This window comes from Antedon bifida, chromosome 5 (genome assembly GCF_963402885.1).
Source record: "Antedon bifida chromosome 5, ecAntBifi1.1, whole genome shotgun sequence".
NCBI classification, from domain to species: Eukaryota; Metazoa; Echinodermata; class Crinoidea; order Comatulida; family Antedonidae; genus Antedon; species Antedon bifida.
This window is the reverse complement of record NC_136230.1, coordinates 26,611,545-26,632,382: the sequence shown is the minus strand read 5'-3', so window position 1 is coordinate 26,632,382 and position 20,838 is coordinate 26,611,545. Positions and strand designations below refer to the sequence as shown.

Sequence of the window (20,838 nt, the reverse complement as noted above, 5' to 3'; positions counted from 1 at the left end):
ATACCATCCATATTTCAGTATTGTGATCCATATATTATTCAGAATAGAGACACATTTCTATACTATGTAGAACATGTTGCACACAATATGCATTAAAATGTATTTATATGAAATTGTTTCTAATTCTAAAACATTAAGTTCTGATTTTGTTTTTTGTTTTTTATTTGATAGACCAAGACAGATTGGTTATGTTATGCATTGTTCTCAAACGAAAGAAATAAAAACCACCATTCTTAAGAAAAAAATTGTTTTGTTTTGTACACTATTTATAAAGATGTGTTTGCTGGTGCAAAATATTATACCAAAGTGCAGCTTTTTTTCGTAGGTAACTATACATCTACCAATTTGATACTCGCCTGTTTGTAAGTAAGTGTCAGCATGCAGCAGAAGAAAGAGCAGAGAGCTAGAGAGAAGAAGAAAGAACTGATAACATAGAGGGCGCCCAATGATATCGCCCTCACGGCGGACGAAACATGGCGATCCTCGTATGCGTACCAAAAGGTAGAATTAAATTCAATTAATTTAGCTACACCTGGTTTCTTCTTACTTTTTATAGATATAGAATAGTCCCAGATATTAAGATGTGTATTTTAGATACCGAAACAACTTATTAACGTGGAAAGGCCCTACTGCGTAGCACTTAGAGGCTAGCTAGGCCACACGACCTCTCTCTGGAAATATAACAAGAGTAGAACCGGCAGTACGACCCAATCTGTCATTGTTTGTCGAGTCGTTTCGGCCTAATAATAATATAAGCCGTCCCAGATCGAGAGTAGTAATTAATTTTGTTTTATATCAATGTGCGTAGAAAACAGTTAACACTGCATATGACAGATCATATCACTTTTGTACGTAAAAATAGAAAATAAACCACGTAAATTTATTTAGAATGTAAGTTTATTCCATCCAGGTTTTTCAAAAGCGGTTGAAGTCATCCACACATTTCCACAAGACATCTTCACAGAAACCTGCAGAGATGTATTGTTGTACTTACAATGCAGTCAGAGTCCTGTTAATGCAGACAATTTACTTGAGGTAATCACACATCTTTTCAAAGTAGAGTAAGACCTCCCAAAGTCTCAAGATAAATACGAGACGCTCCTGTTAAATTTCAAGTCATCCTCCTGATCCTCCTGAATCTCAATAAAGGGATATTGGGATATGGAAAAAAATCTTGATTTTTATGTGCACGATTTTAACAAATGTAACTTGAAACAATTGTATTGTATTAGTATATCATTTGCAGGTCAGTCTCTGGCAGTTTTAAAAGTCTTATAGTTTATACCCTTTTCACATCTCTGCAAAATGTAACTTGTAACAATTTATAACCAGATTTGCATAGTGTGAAGTCAATTTTCTGGAGATTTTTTTTTCTGTGAGATTTCACAGGGGACCCCTGTGAAATCTCGGGAGAAAAAAAAACACAGACGAGAGGCCTGTTTTTTCTTCTGTCCCGAGTTTGTACTGCGCATGTTTGTTGCCCTGGAATTTAACTGACCAATCACATTACATTAATAATAATGAAATAGCGCCCCCAACTATGCAATGACAATACTTTCTCCCAAGATTTCTCAGCGTTGCGTATGCGTGTATGAAAGCTGTAATAAATCAAAAGATCAAACTGGTTGCAACTTGTAAGTTGTAAAAATGTATGCAGATGTGAAAAGGGTATAATATAGTACTAGTAGTAGTAGTAGTATTCTAAAATGTGTGGCGGCAGCTTTGATTGAGATTAATTTTCTCATGTACAGTACAATTAGCATCAAGAATAATTAGTATTAGTAATTAGTCAAAAATGTCTTTGGCAATTTAGTCTTTGTCAAACGTTTTGTTTGAATGGTTTTTTTTTCAGTTTCAAAATATCAGGTCTTTTTGGCAGTTTGGGATATTAAAAAAATAAGTAATTTATCTTAAATGAACAATTGAACAAAAATGACTATTTTGCTTGAAATATTATTTTATTAGGTTTTAATAACATAACATGCATTTTAAAATCTAGATAATTGTTTTTAATTGAAAAACTTTACTACAGTAGCTATAGTAGTAGTAGTGATTTATGTTTATTTGTTTCAACAATATACTGAAATGTACAATTTAAGTGTTAGTATTAGAATTCCTCCATCGTACTCGATTTGTATCTTCTTGGGCACTGCCTACTTCCTTTTATTGATACCTGTATACTTTTTTTTATCATCAATTGACTTGTTATATATTTTACTTGAATTTGTTATGATTACCTCATTTTCTTGAAGGAAGAAATAAATGTTTAGTTGAATTGAATACTCTACCTAGGTATTTATATTTAATCTCAGTGGTAAAGAATCGTTATTCATGATAAAGTATGTTTCTATTTCCTGGTTGAGTAGAAACTTTAGGATGGATAAAGTAAGAAGCCTGAGAATGAGCAATATCCATTGCTGTTACTATAGTAATAGTTATATAATGAACCTAATGTCTGAGTCCATACTTCATCACCTACTACTAAATCAAGTATCACCATTGTGCTTACTGAACTAAATGTATCAGATTCTGTTCGTGTGGAAACTTGACGGTTCCCATTTCTCATCATTGCTGTTCCTACTCTACCAGTTCCTGTAACTTTTGCTGACGTGACTTGGAATACATAAACACCTGGAATTTCACAGACAAACTTGCCTGTTTCAGTGTTGTAGTGACTTCCTACATTTGTAATTGTTGTGTCATACTTTAACGGGCCAGTAGGACGACCTGGGTTTGTTTTAAAAGCTACTGTAAAGGCTGATTTGGTAATATTAGTTTGTTCCCCCTTTTCACCTTTTGCGCCAATTGCACCTGGTAGCCCAATAGGTCCTCGTGGTCCCTGTGGTCCTAATTTCCCTGGAATTCCATCTAGTCCATTCTTTCCATTATCACCTTTTAGTCCCTGTTCTCCTTTCATTCCTTGTTCTCCATTCATTCCTTGTTCTCCTTCCAGTCCTTTTTCTCCATTCATTCCTTGTTCTCCTTTTGTTCCCTGTTGTCCATTCATTCCTTGTTCTCCTTTCATTCCTTGTTCTCCATTCATTCCTTGTTCTCCTTCCAGTCCTTTTTCTCCTTTCATTCCTTGTTCTCCATATTCTCCTTTCATTCCCTTTTCTCCATTTATTCCTTGTGGTCCAATTGTGCCTGGATTACCATGATGTCCTGGAATGCCAGGAACCCCAGAACTACAACAACTATTACAAGCTTCAGGTTCCGCTTGAGCGGCTGATTGGATCACCATGATGTAGACGATACTAATTGCAAAGATCATGTTGAATCTGTAATCAAAGTTTTTAATTCTTAGTATTATTTTCATACAAAGTCTTTGTTTAAATAAAAGAAGTTAATAACAATAAAATAACTAAATGTTGAGGATCCCAACAGGATCTAAAGTTTGAATCTCAAACCTGATAATTTTCTGAACTTTATACAATATTATTTATTTCATTTTACTGCAAGACAGTTTTTATTTTGTGTTTTTGAATAAATATTAAAAACTAAAAGGACAGAATACTTTGAAAAAATAATTTTTACAAACTAAATCCAATCAAACCATACACCCATATTATGTTATACATTAGTTCTAGTTAGTTTAGAGTATTATTTTAATGATTGATCATAGGATAAAAAATAAGTCATTTTTTATTGACACTTGGTGAAAGGTTAATTCTTATCAAGGGTCAACTTTTTGTGTGGCTAAACATTTCATGTTTTACAAGAAGTTTTGCACGCACACGCATTTAAAAATTTAAAATGCGCAAAATTAATTTCTAATCAACTTTCTACGCGATTCATGACATATTGCGCATGTCAAAAATTCCCACGCGTGCAAAGTTATTTACGTGTAAGGTGCGCACGGAGTATGAAACACATGTTTTTTTCTCTTGAATTATATTTTTCAAGCCTTTTCTAGTAATTTTGAAAACAATTTAGACCTTTTCCACTTGAAATAACGCCATACGAACATGTTGAATTGGACAATATGTGCGCGTTTTTGATGAAAAAGTTTAAAAATTCGTCAAAATTATGCCTTTTTTCAAACAGTCGTAATTTCTAAACTAAACAGTGAAAGTTATTTTTATTACATATTCTGGAAGTTGATGAGTTGTAGATATCATGCATTAATATGGCTAACAGGACATTGTGACGTCATCGTATGGCCACGCAAATATAATATTTAGGATTTTTGTATCTTTCGTCATAGCTCATCACATTTAATAGAGCGCATCTCCGTTTTCCATTTTCACCCTGATTTTTATATTGTCTAGGTCAATCAACTATCTTTCGCATGAGTTAAAAATATTTTAATTTTTATGACGTCATCATGCCTAAATATTTAAATTACCTGTGGCATTAATTTCATCTTTACAGTAAATTTTAATCTGTTATAGCTCATAAGAATAAAATGTGATAATCACGATTAAAAGGTTTTCTGGAAGCTATTGGATTGTAGATACAAAATCATGTGAACATTTTGCAAATTGGATGTTTTGACGTCATCATATGGCCAGTTAAATATAAAAAGTCGTATTTTCATCTTTTGCGTCATATAGTTCATTACATTTAAAAGAGCGCGCATCAATATTTCATGTATTCAAAATTCTTCTACACGTTAATATGTTGTTGCTGAGATAATTTCTTTCCGATATTGCTACAGTATATTAGTGTTTCATTTTGATACCGTCACCATGTTAAAAATGGGAATAAATTGCGGGACCCGTAATTTCACCTATTCTACAGTGTATGTAATATGTATACAGATTATACTATGTATACTGTAAATAGTATATATGACACAAAATATACAGCATTCAGCACTAACAACATATCATATTCTTCAGTTCAGGTCATAATGCCATAATCTTTTTCAGTGTGCCATATTCCAACGTATGACGTGCACATGGTGTTTGTCGTTCGGATAACTAACTTGTCAAAGTTTCATGTCTAGTTAATACTGTAGTTGTATAGAGTGTTTTTCAAGTCAATTGATCCTGTTTGTACTGACCCACTGTAATTTGGTTGTCAGGTATAAGAACTATAACATTATTATTATTATTAATTATTATTATTATTATGATATAAAATACAACAATACTGAATAATAATAATGTACTTACCCAAGATCACTTTTTATTTCTAGAATGTTTGGTATTTTCTGTTGATCAGTAAACTGGATGTTTCCCTCTAACTTGTTGCTGTATTAATAAATACAATGTTGTTTTTCTCTGTATTTATATGTATATAAATCCATTTTCAAGCTGTTAGATATACACGTCATTGTTCAATTTTGTAAACACGATATGGTTTATACATTTTTAAATGATAAAAAAATGAACATCCGATCAGTATCGCAACAAATACTGAGATTACCAACTTATTTATCTTTTCTTTAAATACTTTGCCTCACAGCGTCATGTTGTGATTTAATGAACAATTTATTCTTTAATCTTTCCAACTGTTTCATCAGTTGATAAATCGCTTAGAAGTAAAGTCGCTAGATATTCATGTTACGATAACAATGAAAGTAAACCGATTTTGTTGGCATTTATCCTTATTCCATCTAGACTAATATTGATATACCATCTGAAACTGTTTTGTGGTGATTTCATGTCGCTGTAAATTGAATTTGTAAACAAAAATTATTTTTAGAAAATTAAGCAGACAGTACTGGTTTCTGTATTTCATTAGTCTTATTTTTATTTTTATTGATTAAGTAAAATACAATATACTTTGCAGGACCTAGCTTTATCTCTCAACACAAGACCAGGTGTGTATAATAATGTACAGTAGAAAATTAAGAGTTGGCTATGTAACGCCAAATGAAGTGACATTGCCAAATGAGGTGCGCGTGGTCTGTATCGCACAAGGCTAGGTCACTTAATTTGGCAGCACGTTTCTGGCGAGCTAATCGTGTTATTAAATATTTATATTATTTATTTCCAAATAAACACAAACTGAAAATTATTAACCTGAGTATTTCTAACCTAATAATCTTTATTCATTGTATGAAATTAAACCATTATAACTGAAACATACGACGAAAATTTACGATTTTAGTGTAAAAAAACGAAAGGCACTGCAATCGAAAAATATAGAAAACTCGACATGCATGATAGGAAGCCTACCGACCCCTTTCTAAGCAGCTGGAAAAGAAGACTACTCGTTTTAGTGCCAAAGGGAAGTGTCTGAAGTCACGTCTGCATGTCATGCGGACATGGTCTGGGACAATTTTCCTTTAGCGCTAAAACATTGATTGTTTGAGTTATGGGACGCCATTTCTGCATTATTTCCTAGTAATATTTTGATTTGACGTTTCTTTTTTCGGTACATTATTCCCGTTACTATTTTGTTCGTTTTTTTGAATTTCTATGTTTATGTTTTCAAATTAAAATGATTATTCGTTGAATATGAATGTATCCCGTTATTCTATTGATTATATTGTATATATTTTTTTGTTTAACATTGCTTAACTATACAGTTTTCTAATCTTTTAGTTTCATTTTTTAATCAATTCCGTTTTTTTTAAATGTATAATGTTATTTATGTTTTTTATTTATAAGTTCTTTAAGAATATGAGTTACATGATCACATTTTTGTCACTTATTATACCTACAGTATAATACTATATTTACTTTGATGTCTGAAACATTCGGAATAATGGCGAACCTAAGTCGCAAATTGTTGGTTAGATATTTGTTATAATTTCATCATCCCATTTGTTACACGTGTGTGTGTGACCTATAATAAATAAATAAGGGATGGCAGGCCTACAGGTAGGCCTACTTCGAGGGGAAATTCATCAAATTGTTTCATCAAAACAATAACTCATAAGGTCGGAAACATTTAGAACATAAATAGATAATGAAACCAAATTTTGCAATAAAGAAGAGATATTGCGTTGTTCTCTTTTGTTATCAATCTTTTCATGTCACGTACCGTAATAGAAGGTAACAGTTGAACATGCATATCACAATAAATAAATAAATAAATAAATAATGGTACCTAATTAATTCACCAATCCTAATGGCATTTTCATCAAGTTTTAACAATCTTTGATGTCGGAAACATTCCCAATAATAGAGACTAATTTTGCAATGTGTTAGATATTATATTCAGCTGGTACTTTTTACCTTGATAGCGGGAACATTTGAACATAAATTCGCAATAATGGATCATAATTGTGCAATGAAGTCGTGTCATCTTGTTCATATGATGTGGGAAAAAACTTTGGATGGGATATGGGATGAGCGAAATTCTAAGCAAGCTAAATACATGATACTTATTTGAGGTTGGAAAAAGCATGTGAATTCGCAAATAATTGAACCTAATTTTGCAATGAAGTCGTCATCTCATTTGTTCATATCGATGTGAGAAAAAGTTTGGATGGGAATGTGGTGAGCGAAATTCTAAGCAAGCTAAATACATGAGTTGTTTTAAGGTTGGGAACACAACGTGAATTCGCAAATAATTGAACCTAATTTTGCAATAAAGACGTTTGTTCATATTACAATGTGGGAAAAAAGTTTGGATGGGAATGGGGCGGTGAGCGAAATTCTAAGCAAGTATTACTTCGAAGTCGGGAACAACCTTAAATTCGCAATAATGCAATGGAACCTAATTTTGCAATGAAGTCGGTCACCTTGTTTGTTCATACGATGTTGGAAACACGTTTGGAGGGGTGGACGAAATTCTAGGAAGCTATAGAAATACAGTTAGTTATAACACTAATTATTTTGGGGTCGGGAATATTAGAATTTATACTTAAATGAAACCTAATTTTGCAATGGAGATTGCATGCGTTATTTTCATCTCGGTTGTTCGTTCCATCAATTCATACGTCGTACATAATGTGGAACATGCATGCACTGTTATACTTTGTGAGGTGATGCGAGTGGGATGCTACTGTAATCAAGTTAATATATTATTTATTGACATACAGTAATTTAATTAGCTATATCGATGGAATAGTAGATTAGGCCGATATTTACACATTTGCAGCCTTCATTATTTATTGAATAAATCAGCATTAAATAAGCCAGTGGGTAAATTTTTATGGAATTCATTTAAAAGCAATATGCTATATAACATTGAATGTGAAATATATAACAATAAAGAAACAAGTATAGAAAAATGGGTAGCTTTAAGAAATACTATTATGCTAATATAATTTCTAATTTGCTACGATTATCAGAAAAGGAATTCACTGTGATACGAGTTACAGGTGGATCTGATTTTATTTCGTTTCATCTTGTATATACATTGTATAATCCGGGTTGTAAAATGAAAACAAACAAATGAAATCTCACAAATTCTTTATGTGTAAAATATTTTAAAACGAGATATAGATGATAATGATGATCATTGTCAAGTTTATAGAAAAATATGAACATTAATGAAATAGGAGGTAATCACGGAATTCATAAATGTAAAAATGTTACTGATGAATTGTAGGCCTAACGACATTGGGAATTAACAAATGTGTTAAATAATATGTTTGCGCCACAAAAGAGAGAAAAAAGCTATCGATGGAATAGTGGGTACGAAATCCATGATAATTTAGCTACTTAGCTGAAATAAATTCGACGGGAACCTGATTTCATAAGAGGACCTCTTATATGAGTTTGTGAGGAATCAAGCAACAACACCACATAATTCTACGTGAATTCTACTGTACGTGTACTAGCCTTAATACCGCCTGATTACGGTATATAGGCCTACAGTATTAGCTTCAGAGTAAATGACGACGCATTCTACAGATATTTAAAAAAATGAAAATATTAAATTGGCTTCGTCGAAATGTTGTACCTTGATAGACAGACCCCCAAGCAGACAGCCCACATCACAGACAATCTGCACTGCAGCACAACTGTACACGCGGTGATCCAACTAAAAAGCAGTAAAAAGATTTTGGCACACAAGGCGTATCATATAATTTAATGTAATGGTGATCTAATAACAGGCGTAACAACACATAATACATATTGTAGTTTAATACTGGCTTAAATATGATTGTTTTATATAAACTGTATTTTAAAAAATGACAATAGAACTTAATTTTGCAATAGTACCTAATTTGGCTCCTTAGACGCCAAATTAAGTGCGGTACCTCATTTGGCAGCGGTACCTCATTTGGCGTGACAGGCTACAACAACCAACAAAGATTCTCTTCCCTGCACTATGTTTATCTGTTTACTCTATTTTTGATGCTTGCGTTTAATATTTTGTAATCATGACTATCCAGAATGATATCTTTTGGTGACTGTGACAAGGTGGAGACTGCACGGCATTTGGACAAATTCTTTAGAAATTATGAAGTTTAAACTTGAAATATGAAAAGAAGCATTAATATAAATAACTTAAAATAAAACATTGAATAAACATTTGTTGCTTGTATTTTATTGGTTAATAATAACTTTCATTTAAACATATAAATATTCATTATGTTGTAATTCAGATAATCTTTAGTCTTATTTGACTTTTTTATATTTACTAAAATAGCATCATACTGTACTATATCTTCAGCCTTTAGAATTATAGCTTTTATGTTTTCTCAATAAAATAAAACTGAAATGTATGATTAAAAATGATGAATATAATTATAATTCCTCCATTGTAAATAATAAATAAAAAACATAACATGCATTTTAAAATCTAAATAATTGTTTTTAATTGAAAAACTTTACTAGCTATAGTAGTAGTACTAGTGATTTATGTTTATTTGTTTCAACAATATACTGAAATGTACAATTTAAGTGGTAGTATTATTTATTAGAATTCCTCCATTGTACTCTACCTAGGTATTTATATTTAATCTCAGTGGTAAAGAATCGTTATTCATGATAAAGTATGTTTCTATTTCCTGGTTGAGTAGAAACTTTAGGATGGATAAAGCAAGAAACCTGAGAATGAGCAATATCCATAGCTGCTACTATAGTAATAGTTATGTTGTAAACTAAGTGGCTGAGTCCATACTTCATCACCTACTACTAAATCAAGTATCACCATTGTGCTTACCGAACTAAATGTATCAGAATGTGTCTGTGTGGAAACTTGACGGTGCCCATTTCTTATCATTGTTGTTCCTACTATACCAGTTCCTGAATATTTTGTTGACGTGACTTGGAATACATAAATACCTGGAATTTCACAGACAAACTTGCCTGTTTTAGTGTTGTAGTGACTTCCTACATTTGTAATTGTTGTGTCATACTTTAACGGGCCAGTAGCACGACCTGGGCTTCTTTTAAAAGCTACTGTAAAGGCTGATTTAGTAATATTGGTTTGTTCACCCTTTTCACCTTTTGCGCCAATTGAACCTCGTAGCCCAATGGAGCCTCGTAGCCCAATGGAGCCTCGTGGTCCCTTTGGTCCTCGATCACCTTTCATTCCATGTTCACCATTCAGTCCTTGTTCTCCTTTGAGTCCATATTCTCCTTTCATTCCCCTTTCTCCATTAATTCCATTATTTCCCAATTTCCCAGGAATCCCATCTATTCCATTACTTCCTTGTTCTCCTTTCGTTCCTTGTTCTCCATATTCTCCTTTCATTCCCCTTTCTCCATTAATTCCTTGTGGTCCCAATTTCCCAGGAATCCCATCTATTCCATTACTTCCTTGTTCTCCTTTCGTTCCTTGTTCTCCATATTCTCCTTTCATTCCCTTTTCTCCATTTATTCCTTGTGGTCCAATTGCGCCTGGATTACCATTATGTCCTGGAATGCCAGGGACCCCAGCACTACAACAACTATTACAAGCTTCAGGTTCCGCTTGAGCGGCTGATTGGATCACCATGATGTAGACGATACTAATTGCAAAGATCATGTTGAATCTGTAATAAAAGTTTTTAATTATCATTTTCATACAAAGTCTTTGTTTAAATAAAAGAAGTTAATAACAATAAAATAACTACATGTTGAGGATCCCAACAGGATCTAAAGTTTGAATCTCAAACCTGATAACTTTCTGAAGTTTATACAATACTATTTATTTCATTTACTGCAAGCGTGTTTTGTGTTTTTAAATAAATATTAAAAACTAAAGGGCAGAACACCAAAAACGATCTTGTACTACAATATTATTTAAGGGCTAAATCAAGTATAACTTTAGAAGGTTTATTCTGTTTTCCAGCATGATCTTCGGTGCCATACTGTATATTTTTTTTTAATGGCAGCTGAATGAAAGGGTGGTCGAAAAAATAACACCTAACTTTTTTAATTCAGCAACAAGTATAATTATGACACCAAAATTCACAACTGAGATTTTAATTTTCTGAAAACTAAATCCAATCAAACCATACGCCCATTATTATGTTATACACTAGTTCTAGTTAGTTTTGAGTATTACTCAAGCAGTAAGACCACAAATTACCATCTCTATACAACCTAGACTAGATGTGCACGTAAAGAGATACACAAGTTTGAAATGGAATGAGTAAAGTAGGATCTTGCTTTTTAAAGAATCAAATTTACAACTGGGATTTTAATTTAACATCATTTCTAACTCCCACCAAAACTAAATCACTTTATGTTAATTAATACTGTAGTTGTTTAGAGTGTTTTTCAAGTCATTTGATCCTGTTTGTACTGACCCACTGCAATTTGGTTGTCAGGTATAAAGAACTATAACATTATTATTATTATTAATTATTATTATGATATAAAGTACAACAATACTGAATAATAATAATGTACTTACCCAAGATCACTTTTTATTTCTAGAATGTTTGGTATTTTCTGTTGATCAGTAAATTGGATGTTTCCCTTTTACTTGTTGCTGTATTAATAAATACAATGTTGTTTTTCTCTGTATTTATATGTATTTAAATCCATTTTCAAGCTGTTAGATATACACGTCATTGTTCATTTTTGTAAACACGATATGGTTTATACATTTTCCATGATAACAAAAATGAATATCCGGCCAGTATCGCAACAAATTCTGTGATTACCAACTTGTTTTCCTTTTCGTTAAATACTTTTCCTTACAGTGTCATGTTGTGATTTAATGAACAATTTATTCTTTAATCTTTCCAACTGTTTCATCAGTTGATAAATCGCTTAGCAGTAAAGTCGCTAGATGTTCATGTTACGATAACAATGAAAGTGAACCGATTTTGTTGGCATTTATCCTTATTCCATCTAGACTAATATTGATATACCATCTGAAACTGTTTTGTGGTGATTTCATGTCGCTGTGAAATTGAATTTTTGAAAAATGATTTATATATAGAAAATTAAGCAGACAATATTGGTTTCTGAATTTCATTTTTTTTCCTCATTTTTTGAAACATTTTATTTAATTATATTAATACAATATACTTTGCTTTATCTCTCAACACAAGACCAGGAGTATAATAATATATTAGTAGAAAATTAAGAGCTGGCTCTATTACTAAGAAATAGTCTCTTCCCTGATCTACATTAATAACCGTCTATTTGTATGCTTGTGTTTAGTTTTTACTCATGTAAAAACCTGTCCAGAAAATCTATGCCTATATATAGACATATGAACAAAGTCCTAATAAAATATTTTGGATTACTTTCAGAAATTAGAAGAGGCTGATGTCAGGTGTTCAAAAGGTGATATTGAATCTGCAATTGAGGCTATCGTATTCGTATTTAGGTACTGTTTAATTTTAGAATATTTATAAAAAGAATTATATTTACGTTGTGTGTGAGTCAATTTAGCAAATATTACTTTTGAGTTTTGGAAACTACACTATCAAACTTTATGTGACAAAAAAAATGTGATGTGCCCATATTTGGACATGATGATGTCATATCACTACCATATTTGGGCACATCACTACCATATTTGAACGCATCAAACTAGTTTGACAGAACTTTATGCTACCAGATATGGCATTCAGTCACAATAGAATTTTACATTTTTGATTTATAAATGCAGTCAACTCTTCCAATAGGGCTGGTATTCTGAATGTGTTTTTTTTTTGGGCCTCAAGAAGAGAAGAGTTTTCATAAATTGTTGGGTTTTTTTCCCCCTGTATTAGGAGAGTCTAATTATTAGAATAAGACAATCTTTGTAATTGTACACATAAATTGCAAAATCCTCTTTTTACCATTACTGTGCGTTCCTCCTCCTAGATCATCTGCAAAGTGTAATGCAACACCTGATGAATTAGCTGATGAACTAAGCAAGTCATTATTATGGGATGCCACAACTGTGTCTGTTATGAAGCAACTGTGGAAGGAACAGGTGAGAAAACTGAGTAATTTCTCTCTTCCCTGATATAACCTCCATGATTAAAAAAGGCCATATACATGGCTGCAGTCGCATGCTCAAGTTAGTGTTTACCGACCGAGCGACATAGTGAGCCGTAGAGTCTCAGAAATGATTACTGAAGTATATCTCTGGCAATCATTTCAAACGCGGATCAATACATTTCTATTAAAAAGAAATAGTATAGTTGTATAAACTAAATAAATAATGGTAAAAAATAGTAAACTTAAAAATAATATAACATGTGAACCTCCTCCAGTCACTAGAGCAAGATGTTCAAAATTTCTAAAACCAAAACAAATATGTACACCATCTACCTTTGGAACACATACTACCCAAGGAAGATAAGTCAACATCACTAGAGGGATTCACTAATTGTATCTCTAGTGTTGACAGAAATCTTAAATTGAAAAAAATTGAAAATTGAACAATTTTTAGAACAACAAATAAATGAAGAAAGAAAGAACTGCATAAATGTGAATGCACAGTTTTAGGAAAATGATGAATATATTATTTAACATTCATAAATTAAATTGTGTGTTTTCAATTGGAAATCCTGGATGGTGCCATGTGTTCATTTCCTTTCTCATATTTTTGGTGTCGTTTCTACTGCAAAAAATAATTATTCTCGTTTTGGTAGGGTAAGCTGTTAAGTACGGCCGCAACACGTTTACTAAACGTTGGCAAATTGATTGATATGCGATGGAAGCTAGGAATGGCCATGTCATCAGAATCATGCAAGAATATCAACTCTCCATTTGTTACCATTTCCCTGAAGGTAGCGAATTCATCTGGTCTGGTGACAACAAGATCATTTGAAATGACTATTTCAGAGTTTCAGGTAAGGCCTAAAAAAATAATCTATTTATTCTTGTGTTGAAAGAGAATCCGTGATCATAGAAGTGACTATTGGCATAATCAATCATGCGTCATATTATAGTTCTATCGGCATAGTCAACCATGCATCATATTATAGTTCTATCGGCATGGTCAATCATGTGTCATATTATAGGTCTATCGGCATGGTCAATCATGCGTCATATTATATGTCTATATATCAGCATGGTCAATCATGTGTCATATTATAGTTCTATCAGCATGGTCAATCATGCGTCATATTATAGTTCTGTCAGCTTGGTCAATCATGCGTCATATTATAGTTCTATCAGCATGGTCAATCATGCGTCATATTATAGTTCTATCAGTATGGTCAATCATGCGTCATATTATAGTTCTATCAGTATGGTCAATCATGCGTCATATTATAGTTCTATCAATATGGTCAATCATGCGTCATATTATAGGTCTTTCGGCATGATCAATCATGTGTCATATTATAGTTCTATCAGTATGGTCAATCATGCGTCATATTATAGTTCTATCAGCATGGTCAATCATGCGTCATATTATAGTTCTATCAGTATGGTCAATCATGCGTCATATTATAGTTCTATCAGTATGGTCAATCATGCGTCATATTATAGTTCTATCACTATGGTCAATCATGCGTCATATTATAGTTCTATCAGTATGGTCAATCATGCGTCATATTATAGTTCTATCAGTATGGTCAATCATGCGTCATATTATAGGTCTTTCGGCATGATCAATCATGTGTCATATTATAGTTCTATCAGTATGGTCAATCATGCGTCATATTATAGTTCTATCAGTATGATCAATCATGCGTCATATTATAGTTCTATCAGTATGGTCAATCATGCGTCATATTATAGTTCTGTCAGCATGATCAATCATGTGTCATATTATAGTTCTATCGGTATGGTCAATCATGCGTCATATTATAGTTCTATCAGTATGGTCAATCATGCGTCATATTATAGTTCTATCAGCATGGTCAATCATGCGTCATATTATAGTTCTGTCAGCTTGGTCAACCATGCGTCATATTATAGTTCTATCAGCATGGTCAATCATGCGTCATATTATAGGTCTTTCGGCATGATCAATCATGCGTCATATTATATGTCTATATATCAGCATGGTCAATCATGTGTCATATTATAGTTCTATCAGCATGGTCAATCATGCGTCATATTATAGTTCTGTCAGCTTGGTCAATCATGCGTCATATTATAGTTCTATCAGCATGGTCAATCATGCGTCATATTATAGTTCTATCAGTATGGTCAATCATGCGTCATATTATAGTTCTATCAGTATGGTCAATCATGCGTCATATTATAGTTCTATCAGTATGGTCAATCATGCGTCATATTATAGTTCTATCAGTATGGTCAATCATGCGTCATATTATAGTTCTATCAGTATGGTCAATCATGCGTCATATTATAGTTCTATCAGTATGGTCAATCATGCGTCATATTTTAGTTCTATCAGCATGGTCAATCATGCGTCATATTATAGTTCTATCAGTATGGTCAATCATGCGTCATATTATAGTTCTATCAGTATGGTCAATCATGCGTCATATTATAGTTCTATCACTATGGTCAATCATGCGTCATATTATAGTTCTATCAGTATGGTCAATCATGCGTCATATTATAGGTCTTTCGGCATGATCAATCATGTGTCATATTATAGTTCTATCAGTATGGTCAATCATGCGTCATATTATAGTTCTATCAGTATGGTCAATCATGCGTCATATTATAGTTCTATCAGTATGGTCAATCATGCGTCATATTATAGTTCTGTCAGCATGATCAATCATGTGTCATATTATAGTTCTATCGGTATGGTCAATCATGCGTCATATTATAGTTCTATCAGTATGGTCAATCATGCGTCATATTATAGTTCTATCAGTATGGTCAATCATGCGTCATATTATAGTTCTGTCAGCTTGGTCAATCATGCGTCATATTATAGTTCTATCAATATGGTCAATCATGCGTCATATTATAGTTCTATCAGCATGGTCAATCATGCGTCATATTATAGTTCTGTCAGCTTGGTCAATCATGCGTCATATTATAGTTCTATCAGCATGGTCAATCATGCGTCATATTATAGGTCTTTCGGCATGATCAATCATGTGTCATATTATAGTTCTATCGGTATGGTCAATCATGCGTCATATTATAGTTCTATCAGCATGGTCAATCATGTGTCATATTATAGTTCTATCAGTATGGTCAATCATGCGTCATATTATAGTTCTATCAGCATGGTCAATCATGTGTCATATTATAGTTCTATCAGTATGGTCAATCATGCGTCATATTATAGTTCTATCAGTATTGTCAATCATGCGTCATATTATAGTTCTATCAGCATGGTCAATCATGCGTCATATTATAGGTCTTTCGGCATGGTCAATCATGCGTCATATTATAGTTCTATCAGTATGGTCAATCATGCGTCATATTATAGTTCTGTCAGTATGGTCAATCATGCGTCATATAGTTCTGTCAGCTTGGTCAATCATGCGTCATATTATAGTTCTATCAATATGGTCAATCATGCGTCATATTATAGTTCTATCAGCATGGTCAATCATGCGTCATATTATAGTTCTGTCAGCATGGTCAATAATGCGTCATATTATAGTTCTGTCAGCATGGTCAATCATGCGTCATATTATAGTTCTATCAGTATGGTCAATCATGCGTCATATTATAGTTCTATCAGTATGGTCAATCATGCGTCATATTATAGTTCTATCAGCATGGTCAATCATGCGTCATATTATAGGTCTTTCGGCATGATCAATCATGCGCCATATTATAGTTCTATCGACATGGTCATTTGTGCGTCATATTATAGTTCTATCGTTCTATTTGAACTTAATTTTAATTGTCATTTTTGTATTACAGAACTTCAGCAAAGAAATGAAGGAGATGGCAAGTATGCTGGACACTGCTTAAACTCTCTGGACTGTATATAAATGTGTTTGAAACAAATGTAGAGATGAGATAGAAATAAACTATCAGAGATACAAAACACATTTACAGGAGTTTATCCTGTATATGAAAATGTTCAGTTTATAACCACCATCTTTTGATCACGTATTAATTATACTTTACAAGACAAAATACGCCAATAACTTTGATAATAATATAATATATTGGAATGTAAAGCATTTAATCATGTATATTATATATCAGTATCATTTTAAAATAAATATATATATAAGTAAATATTAATTATAATAGTAGTGTTCATTTTTTTTTGGTAGCAGTGGCACGACCCCTTCCCAATAATGTTTATTCTATCATAGGTATACAGTAATATAATACAATTTTGAGTTATTCAATTGGGAATGTTAAATATGTTCTTAATAGTATGTGAAATTTCTTCCGGTACTCTGGAATCATTTGTATACTGGTATGCATCAAATTAACATATAAATTAGCATATAAATTAGCATAAATATGCAAGGCTGTGGTTTGTGTCATTCAAGCTAAGTTCAGTTTAGTTGATAGAAATATAAAAACTTTAATTTATTCTGATTTCTTTCCTTTTTACTGCATTAATGTTTTATATAAAGTTAGCGCCTTCTGAGTCATCAAAGTTCCTTTTTGGACTGCGATCCAATTTTAATCTCGAAAGCTTCTTCGAGAACTTCAAGCACTCTAAATGGTAATATCCTGTGGAAATATAATTTGAAATATTTATTTAAAAAAACTGATCTAAACAAATTAAAATTGAATTTTAATGAATACATAAATTGAAAAAAAAAGCAGAAAATTAATATAATTTTTAGATAGCCTGTCTAGTAAATGCTCGCAAGATAAGATAATGTATGCGCTAAAAAAAGAAATTAAATCAACAAAGAATTCAGATAAAACAGGGAACCTGTCTGTTTATTGATATTGTCTATCTAAACAAGATAACCTTTACAATGCAAATTTCGGTTTTTATTCATTTTGATACGAGAATTATTAGATTTGTTATCAAGGTATTGTGCAATAATGATGCAGGTATACTAACAGATCATAGTACATGTGTATTAATCCAGGTAGACCATATGTGTGTCTTTTGTTACTATGTCTACTTGCATTGTGGTGGATTTCTCTGACAGGACTTGAACCCAGGACCCATGGATTGGTAGCCAAGCATCATAACCACCAAACTCCACTCTTTCAACTTTCACTCTTGTCTCTTTCCCTTGGGTTGGCAGTTTTCCAAATTAAAAAAAATGAATCCTATGATACTCACTTATTTAATATGATTTGTAATGGACTTTCATAGGTAGCTTTTGGGAATATTTCTCTTTGATTTCTTTGCACTCCATAAATAATGGCCTCTGCGACATCATCTGCTGTGATCATTTTACCAATCCTGAAGAAAAAATTTTTTTAAATATAATTGGCAACAAAAACCAAACTGTTGCTACTTACCTACGGTAATTGCTACTTGGCCAACCCAGATAAAGTTTTGTTTAAAAACTTGCAAAAAATTTTAATTTGTTTGTTTCAAATGCTGTGGAACATCTCCACAATCAAGTGGCCTGGCACAATGTGTATTATATTTACTAACATGTACAGTACAGTAGAACCCCATCTTTTTTGGGGGGGGGGGGGGGCACATTTTGGAAAGAACCCACCTTTGGGACATATCTATTCAGAGGAGACCCTCTCCTGTGAAACAAGATGCAATAATTATATGTCATATCGAAAAGAAAGAAAATACTAGATTACATGGCAAGAAATTATTCATTCCATTGCGATTAACAATATGTTTAATTTTATAAAAACTTTAACAAGAAGAATATGTATTGTAATTGATGTGGTCTTAATGTATTATATTAGATTATTATTTTTTATATTAAATAATGTTTTTGAACACATTTATGGCCACCTTCTTGTTGGTTCCCCCTGATCCTGTGGGAATCACTTTTCAGTCTGCAGTACACCCTCTAGCCTTTGGCTTATTACACCTCTCTGGTTATATTATATATTAAGGGGACACTTTGTTGGTAATACTGACCTTTGCGACACATTATGGATCAATCCTGTACTGACAAAGTTTGGACAAACAATTGATAAATGAATTCCTGTTTTCTTGAGCATTTTTAACTCTCTCCTCAGCGCATCGTCAAGCCCGACTACAGCAAATTTACTGGCGGAGTAATCAACCAATCGATGCCACCCAAAGTGACCAGCCATTGATGCCACTGTGACGATGTGTCCATCGTTTCTTTCAAGCATACTTGGAAGAAATGCACGTAGAATCTATAAATAAAGCAAACAAAATTAAATGTGAAATATTAAATTTATAGTAAAATTTACAATATTAATTATTATTAATCAATTTAGAAATGGAAATAAGATGAGAAAAACCTGAGATTGAGAAAATGTCACCCAAACTGAGATTTGAACCAGGAATCTTCTGCTCATGATATGCTCTCCATTAGACCATGATTGCTTGAATTCTCACTATACAGTATTATAGATTATATTTACCCTTTTCTATTTATTATAGGAAATAAATAAATTCAGTTTTGGGGAGCCCCTAGGGGGTTGGTGTCTTGAAAAATAACATTTAAGAGAACTCACCCAAAAATGAGCCAAAATATTGACATTAAATGTTCTTTCAATTTGCTCATCAGTTAACTGTAGAAGTTCCTCTCCAACAAGCACACCTGCATTATTAATTAGTATATCGACATTCCCCACCTCGTCGGTTACCCTTTTACCTGCGGCGTACACAGCGTTTTTGTTACTTACGTCAACTGTGTACGCGCACGCGCCTGCTCCTACGGTCCGTGCCTCCTCTGCAGTTTGTTCATTTTCGGTTTTGTTTATATCCCATAACACCAATGTAGCCCCTAGCCTAGCGAATTTCAGTGCCGTTTCCTTGCCTATGCCGTGACCAGCCCCAGTTATGAGTACTACTTTACCCACTACTGACTTAGGAGAACGAGTAATTAGAAATCGGTACACCGTATATAGATACGCAAATAAAACTCTGGTTATAAAACCCAGTAAGCTTTGAATTGTAGAAAACATTCTCTGAATTAAATGTTTGATGAAATCTTTTAGCTGCATACTAGCCTTGTGAAGTGAACAAAACGTGATTCGGGTCAACGGTTTTGCTTTACAATAGCACATTGGCGCACAATACAATTACACTGTACTACAATATGCCTAGATTTGTTTACTTAATTTATCATCAATTTTGGAAAATTCATCATATCAACTAGATATCTGACTCATCACACACACACGCACACACATAGGACGTGCGAGAGAGGTTATATCCACGTAAATTCAACACTCACGTAAACTATGAGCGCAAAAGTTATGCCATCCTAATTCCTAAGTGTCCTGAAGAAAACGATACGCAGTGGGGTCTATTTTGTGTCACGTAGTGTACGTGTGCGCACAACAATTCCGAAATGTTAATGCATGCTTAAAAATTGAAATTGATTTTGCACATTTTTTCACGTTAAAAGAAGTGTAAGCAAACAATGTAAGAAATTTATAAGCAATTGTGTGATTTCCTACTTTGAAAAAACGTCGGCATCACTCAATATTTTGGAAAGAATTAATTGTAAGAAAGAATTGTTAATTAATTATTATTATGTATTTATCACTTCCGTACAGAGTCATTGGGTGCGCGCGTGGCCAGATCTCTCCAGATGGTATGGGAGGTCATATTGTACTT

General features: G+C 32.8%; 3 protein-coding genes across 3 annotated transcripts; 1 reads left to right on the top strand and 2 right to left on the bottom strand.

The window, feature by feature from the left end:
• The first annotated feature begins 376 nt into the window (after positions 1-376).
• Positions 377-17,372, top strand: LOC144842808 (COMM domain-containing protein 6-like). Its single transcript, XM_078699353.1, has 6 exons — positions 377-501; positions 911-1,035; positions 12,545-12,621; positions 13,104-13,215; positions 13,880-14,080; positions 17,043-17,372. The coding sequence occupies exons 1-6, from the start codon at positions 474-476 to the stop codon at positions 17,091-17,093; spliced, it is 594 nt and encodes a 197-aa protein (XP_078555479.1). The 5' UTR covers positions 377-473; the 3' UTR covers positions 17,094-17,372.
• On the bottom strand, positions 2,155-11,799 carry LOC144842455 (uncharacterized). The gene is made up of 4 exons (XM_078698901.1): positions 11,695-11,799; positions 9,878-10,828; positions 5,118-5,195; positions 2,155-3,278 (listed from the first exon to the last, which is right to left on the bottom strand). The coding sequence occupies exons 2-4, from the start codon at positions 10,789-10,791 to the stop codon at positions 2,372-2,374; spliced, it is 1,899 nt and encodes a 632-aa protein (XP_078555027.1). The 5' UTR covers positions 10,792-10,828; positions 11,695-11,799; the 3' UTR covers positions 2,155-2,371.
• Positions 17,271-20,329, bottom strand: LOC144842794 (estradiol 17-beta-dehydrogenase 11-like). The gene is made up of 4 exons (XM_078699335.1): positions 19,728-20,329; positions 19,159-19,403; positions 18,388-18,510; positions 17,271-17,816 (listed from the first exon to the last, which is right to left on the bottom strand). The coding sequence occupies exons 1-4, from the start codon at positions 20,280-20,282 to the stop codon at positions 17,735-17,737; spliced, it is 1,005 nt and encodes a 334-aa protein (XP_078555461.1). The 5' UTR covers positions 20,283-20,329; the 3' UTR covers positions 17,271-17,734.
• Positions 20,330-20,838: the final 509 nt, after the last annotated feature.